We start from the raw sequence: 7,312 nt of genomic DNA, 5'->3' as shown, positions 1-7,312 counted from the left end.
CATTTCTAAGAAAGTTTAACTGTGGGAAGAAGATCCTCTCCAGGATGTCCTTCCAGCAGCCCAAGAATGAAAGAGAAAGAAGGCTGGAGCAATGCTGCTCACATATGTGTCCTTGCTTCTCAATGGTGAGTATCCTGCTCTTTTGGCTGTTGTTCCTACTGCTGCTGCCATCTCTCCCTGACATCAGACTCCAGCTTTCTTAGGTTTCAAAATGGACTGATAATCAGTGACTCTCTCTATTAGTTACTTTTCTATTGTTCTGATAGAAACACCATGAATAAGGGAACTTAAAAATAGGAAGAGTTTATTTTGCTTATGGTTCCAAAGGGGCAAGAGTCCATCATGGCGGGGAGGCAAGGTGACAGAGGTAGCTGGAGTATGAGAAGCTAAGCTCTCACATCTTCAAGCCAGCACAGGAAGCAGAGAGCAACTGGAGATCTGGCAAGGCTTAAGAACTCTCTAAGCCACCCCAAGTGATATGATGGCTACACCTTCTAAGATCTCCCAAAACGGCAGTACTAGCTGAGGAAAAAATTCTCAAATATTTGGAGCCTGTGGGGGACATTCTCATTTAAACCACCACACACTCCAAGAATCTTCTAGACTTTCAGTCCCAAATTAGGACTGCTAAGCCAGCCAGCCTTATGGTCTGAGCATTCTCTGCCTAGAGAATTCTCTGCATCTCTAGCATGAAGACAACCATGGTCAGACTACCCAGCACCTACTGTGTAAGTCAATCTAATAATTCCCTTTTTATAATATGTATTCACTCTACTGGTTCTGTTTTGGAGACCCTGACTAAAAATGTTATTAGGAGACATAGTATGTTGGTTTGACATGGTGTCAGTTCATGGCATTAACAAAAGCTGAAACTTCCACATCTCCTTATAGCCCAGGTTTCTACAGTTTATAAAGACTGGGAAAATACTCTCAAGGTAATGCTTTGTATGGCCAGTCAGACAAAGATCCCATGTTTGCACAATAAGGCTTTGAAAACTGCAATTTTCAGTGGTGTTGCTGACTGATTCTTGATGAGAGTAGGTTTGAGAGCTGCAATAATGCTGGTTACCATCTCTCCATAGGACATGAATGCATTTTGCTAAGGTCTGTGGGGCTCTCATCAAGCAGAAGGACTTTAGTGAATAAAAACTTTAAATACTCTCATCAAGACACAACAATTCAAAAGCACAATGCCACTAACTCATTGGCATGTACAAAGACACGTACAAATATACACACACGCACATACATGCACACACACACACACACACTTTAGATATAGATTGAAAGATATTTAGATGATAGATGATTCAAGGTTATTTTTGAATCTTTTAAAATGCAAATGTAAATATCTCTATATTGCTGTTAGAAAGAATGATGTAAAAGTCAGAACAGTGTCATTCATGCCTTTCCTCTTTTGAAATTGTGCTTTTCATATAATTCTGGCTTATCAACATATATCAAAAGAAGAACATTTTATGTAACCTAAAAATAGAAATATTAAGATGGAGTCCAAGGTATGTAGATACAATTTTGGCCGCTTGAGCTTTCCTGGTTATGATTACACTGTACAATATATTCCTCTATTTTCAAAGCATCATGCAGGCGCTTAATTTCATGAGACCATGGCAATCACATTATTGTTGTTGTTGTTTTCTGTGTCTTATATTATCTTCATTCAAAACATTGCTTTCAACATTACAACATAGGCAGAGAAAAATAATTTGGAACAGCTTTGCTATAAATAAAATAGAGCCATTGAAATTCCAGGTTAAAGGCATCTATAGTCTAGACTACTTTTCCTTTGGGCTTTGTGAATATAAGCAAATATATACAGTCAAGGAATATATAAAAACTACAGTCCAATCTGTTGTGAGTCAATAATGTATTTTTATATCTTGAATATCACATCTTGAAATCGGTTCAATGTGTAGGAGATCTTCCTATTCTCCTCCACATGTGACCTACATTATATCTGCTCTATACTGTACATAGTCAACTAGACCTCTCCGACTCAGGAACAACTTCATTTAGCGACTCAGGCTAAAGCATTTAACACTCTACACAAATCAAGAGTCAATGCTTACTATTCAATTTGTCATGTGATCAGGCTGTTAGTGTACAGCATCTTTCCGAACATGTGTAAATACTTATACACACATACCACAGAAAGAAAACTGTCACTCTCCCCTGCATGGATACATGGATGCACATTACTTAACCTAAAAGTAATATGATTAAGTAGTTACTATGTCCTTACCTATTAAACCAGGAAGGCCAGGTGAACCACTTTCTCCAGTGAGCCCTCTGTCTCCTTTTTCACCTGGAGGTCCAGGAGGACCTTAAAAATAACAAATGCTTATTATAATTATAAATCAGAGACAATTAGATTATTTATAAAGACATTTTTATGGAAATCCAAATTATTCTATTTGTTGTGCAATAATACAGCATGAATAACTCTGACCTTCCTAAATGGCTATTGAGAAATGTAATGCCTTCTACTGATAAAGATATCATAGATTCAAATTAAACAATGTAAATATGTACTAAATATTGTGTGGTTAACACTTTACTGATTCCTAAGAACCTGAGATCAAAGAAAAAGATACATAACAACACAAAATAGTATCAATATTGTTCACGTACTAGTCAGATTTCATTATACTGAGTTAGATACTGTGTAGAAAATGTCTGAGTAAGAACATATAAGACATTTGAAATAACTTGAATGGGAACAAAACTCATGCACTGTAAACAACTAAAAACCAATGTTTTTTAAACTGATTGTGTGCTCAGTTATGTCAAGAATAAAGTGGTCATGAGTGACAACAGGAGAGATACTTTGTTAAAGGGGTGGGATTTGAGGACAACTTAAAGAATGAGTAGAAGGGAAAATAATTGGAGAAATGAGAATAATGTGTGGACAGGCAACAAGGTAGAGAAATACTTCCCCAAAATTGAGGAAAATCCTTAGATACAGACAAAATTTGATGGAGAGATGACATGGAAAATACTGGCTCCTTGATTACAATTTCCTAGGTAATCCTCAAATAATGAGTTTGCATATTGATTTAGTTATTTGAGTTTTCTGTGTCCAGTAAAATACATATTTGATGTTCACCGTTTTAGAGTGATTATCCTATGTGTATCTTTAGAACTTAAAAATATCTGTTCCAGCCTGCCTTTTTCCATCTGCAGTGTGTAGGACAGCTATTCTTTTCTTTGTTTAAACAAAAAATGCTTAATTTTCTTTTTCAATGGCAAAAGAAAGAAACAAACTGGATGTAACACAGAATGAGTGATGCTACTGTTAATGGCGATAACCAACCACTTTTGATTGGATCTGTGACCTGCTCCACAGGAGAAAACTGGAGTTTTATACTGTAACCATGGCCTAACCCATTTCTAGGAAACTCATAGTCCCTAGATAAGAACTTATTTATGTTGTTTTTCTAAATGGTCATGCTGTCAAACTGTCTTCTACGTATTTATGTTTATAGCCATAGATTTGTGCTGCTCCCAGCTGTGATCATAGATGCTTCTTATTTCATTAGGTAGTGGTTAATGCAGCAATCCATTACTGATTGCGGTGTTAAGAATAACAGCTGTGGGTGCTTAGCCATAGATAAGGACATCTATAGCAACATCATTTCCCCCAAGGTTCAGAGAAAACCATGGAAAAAGTGGCAGAAAGAATGTAAGAGTCTAAGGATGAGGTGGAGTACTGTAAAATGCTCTCCTCTGGACATGACATAGCTGTGGTAAAAATGAGTTCACAGTAGCTGCATTTGTCTGTGCAAGACATGCACAAGGTCAAACTAGATAAAAATTCCTGCAGGGAGAGAGGAGGTGCTGCCAAGCCCCAACTCCTAGCTGAAAATCTATTAACAGTTGATGGATGCAGGGGAAGCGAGAGTCACTTTTCTTTCAGAGTGTGGTCACTGATAGGTTCCCAATGTTCCACTGAATGACCCCATGCCCATGTGCATATGGAAGCATTAATTGGACACAGTAGATTTAATAAATTGATTAGTTACATAATTAGTTAAATAATTAATATAAAAAGGGGATATCAAATTGGGAGGGAAATGTTATAGATGCTTCCTGGGCAGAGTTGGAAGTCAGGAGTGAAGGGTGGACATAAGCATGATACAATGAAATATGTATGAAATATTCAAAGAATAAATACAAATTATGATTAAAAAAAGAATGATGAAGAGGTTGTACAGCATCCCTGAATAGGACACCTATATCAAACTTCTGACCCCCAAGGCTCAGGTGTCATTTTGGAAGAGGGGGCACAAGAATTGTCAGAGCCAGAAGTGGTGGATCATCACAGGCAAACAGTTTTCCAGCCAGCTGGTCAGTTACTCATAGGAACTCAGCAACGGTGACAGTGTGCTCAAATTCCATTCAAGCTCAAACCAGAAAAATTCCTAGCACAGACTTGAGTAATTTGATAAGAAGCATCAGCCCTACCTAAAGAAACTATGTCTGCTAATGGTTACTACAAGGGGCAGAGACAGTCTCTTTCAAGTGTAGGATTCTTGGTAGGTTAAACTGGTTCCAGTGGATGTACATTTGAGAACAAAAATTATACTCTGTGGACCTTATTATATATAAAATAAGACTATAGTAAATTGCAGATGGGGAGGGGAATCTAATTACCATCAAATTATAACGTATAAAAATCACCGAAATTCAATTTAAAAAGAAACAATGAAATTATGATGTTTTTACAAGAGGTATTTTCTATTGCTGATGTTTGTCAAATACACATTGAAGAACAAGCTGTGGTTACATTTCACATCTGTACTTGAAGAATGTTTGCCACAAATTTTAACCACATCTTCAATTATAAGTTTAGGCCACACAAGTAATGATCACCTCATGGATACATGGATTCTGCCCACTTTCTTTGCTTCTTTTGATATTCTCACATCTCAGTTTTTAGGATCTGTCCCATTTTTAATATGAAACTTGAAATTTAGACGATAAGGACAGTATTACTCTTCTCATTACTACGTTGTACCCTTTTCTTCATATTAAGCACTAGAAAATAATATTTGATTGTGTCTTTATTATAAGAAGCTATTCTACTTACTCTCTGACATATAAAATTCTAGAAAAATATATGAAGAAAATATAAATAATGAGTATCATTTTAAAACAACAATCATTAACATTGCTTCTACGTATGTGGTGTGTGTGCTTGACTGTATTTTTCCCACATAATCATGCAAGTTATATACAATTGAATGTACATTAATATGAGAGTGAATAATAAATCATAGTTTAATGTTGAGAAATATATATTTAGGTGTTGAGAAATGTCATAATTCTGCATAAGATCTATGTATTTCTCAGTGTATATGGAAGATTGCAATTCTAACCCAGAAAGGGGATTTAATATCTATAGCCCTAAGCAAGTTCCAGTACATTCATCACTACCCAGTGGCACATTAGGGGACAAGCAAGACATAAAGACTCCATTTGCAGCCAGAGTTTTGTTGCCCAAACAGAAGAAAATCCATGATTTTCAAGGCTTTGAAAAGATCTAAAAAAAGATGTACAAATTCCAGGGGCAATTTAGTATGTGGACAGGAAAGGGTCATACAGATCAGAACCAGGTGCATAGCCTTTGAAATTTTATTTCCAATTTCATTGCCAGTAACAAATGAAACTCTCCCAAATATTAACTATGCATTCAGTTTCTTTGCATGTAACTGAAGGAATGATATAACAGTTTTCATCCTGGAGTATTACCTTTGCCACAACCAATACATTAGTATGACTTTTATAACATTCAGAATGGATAATCTCTGCCTATTTGTATAGAAATATAATGATATCTGGAATCTGAGTTCTAAAGTAAGAAATAAGGCAGTTTCCTTATGTAGTTCTAACTGGGTGTGCTGGTCTTATGCTTTATTGCTACATTGTTTCCCATGAACTCTTAATCTCACCTAATGTTTTAATTCTCCATTGTTTTGACTTTTCCACTGCTTACAATAATGCTATTTAGAAGATTCTTAGGGTTTTTTGTTGCTGTTGTTTATTTGTTTCTTTGTTTAGAGACAAGGTCTCAGTATGAAGGCCTAGGCAAACTGCTATAAAGATCAGACTAGCCTCCAACTCACAGAGATCCACCTGTTTTTGCCTCCCCAGTGAAGGGATTAAAAGTATGCACCATGCCTGGCTCTGAATCTTTTAAAGATATTTAGAAAGATGGAACTAAGTAAGTAACATCATTTTATTCCTAATTTCTTGTGCTTTTCTGTGACTTTCAGAAAATGGTCCTCCCCAGCCTTGCTGATGCTCACATCGTGTTACCATCCTGCAGCTGTTTTAGGGCTAGAGATTTCTATTTGGTCTGGGTGAAGCTGTGTTTGTTTCACTCTTGTATGTTTTCAGTGGGCTTAAAATAACGAAATCATTTAAGAATTTTGCCAATTTTAAGAAATGTGATTTATTTGCCATATTAAAAGGAAATCATTAAGTAAAGAGATTTAGTATCTGTTGTATTAACTGTCATTGCTATTAGTTACTTAAAATCTTACATTTTTATCATACAATAATATCAATAAATTCTTCTGTGCATCATGTTACCTTTTGGCCTCTTGCTGATATTCAAAGGAAGCAGGATTTAAAGTGCCCCAAATGTATGATTTCATCAAGAAGTTTTAAAAATCTGTATGATTCCTTCCCATCTCTGCAGCCATTCTCTCCTCCGAGTTTGCGCCCTGCCCCATTCCTTGTCTTGAGGCCCCAGAAACCTGGGGAACTAATACTGCTTCCTGATCCTTTTCATCCAGACCAACATAGTGCCTTCTCTGGGCCCCAGGAGCACTGGTTCTGGGCCTGGCCCCTCCCTCTGCTTCCCCGGGCCTGCACCACCCATCACTCTCTTTCTTGGACATGGGGCCTGACCTTTCCTCTTCCTGATCCTTTGCCTACAGACCAACGCAGTGCCTCAGTGCAGTCCCCAGGAGTTCTTGGGGCCTCTTCCACCCCATCTGCCTCTGCATCTCTGGGTGGCATGGCCACCAGCTGTCCTAGACCAGTATCTTTCCTGGGCCAGGCTCCCAGGCCAGTCCAACCCCCAAATTCCTGAGGCCAAAATTGTTCCTGGAGGGATCCAGAACTTAGGAGAAAGCCTGAAAACATCTGACCCTAATCTGAATTGTGCCTCTGTGGAACTCCTGAAGACAAAAGCAATCTACCCACTCCAATATAAAATCAAAACAGAGAACCTGAAGCTTAGAGGAACCAACTTTTCATGCCCAAAAAGTAAACCACAAAGACGCAA

General features: G+C 37.4%; 1 protein-coding gene across 2 annotated transcripts in view; it reads right to left on the bottom strand.

Annotated features, from left to right (window-relative positions):
* The window catches only part of Msr1 (macrophage scavenger receptor 1), a 105,311-nt gene that overhangs the window by 43,812 nt on the left and 54,187 nt on the right, over window positions 1–7,312 (bottom strand). For both annotated transcript variants that reach the window (XM_017800974.2, XM_017800975.2), the window contains exon 6: window positions 2,261–2,341. In XM_017800974.2, coding sequence (XP_017656463.1) covers window positions 2,261–2,341 — 81 coding nt within the window. The remainder of the gene's footprint in view (window positions 1–2,260; window positions 2,342–7,312) is intronic.

The sequence above is a fragment of the Nannospalax galili genome, unplaced genomic scaffold, assembly GCF_000622305.1.
Source record: "Nannospalax galili isolate Female #2095 unplaced genomic scaffold, S.galili_v1.0 scaffold242, whole genome shotgun sequence".
In the NCBI taxonomy this organism is placed as follows: Eukaryota; Metazoa; Chordata; class Mammalia; order Rodentia; family Spalacidae; genus Nannospalax; species Nannospalax galili.
Note: the sequence above shows the minus strand (reverse complement) of the source record. Positions and strands in the feature narration are given on the sequence as shown.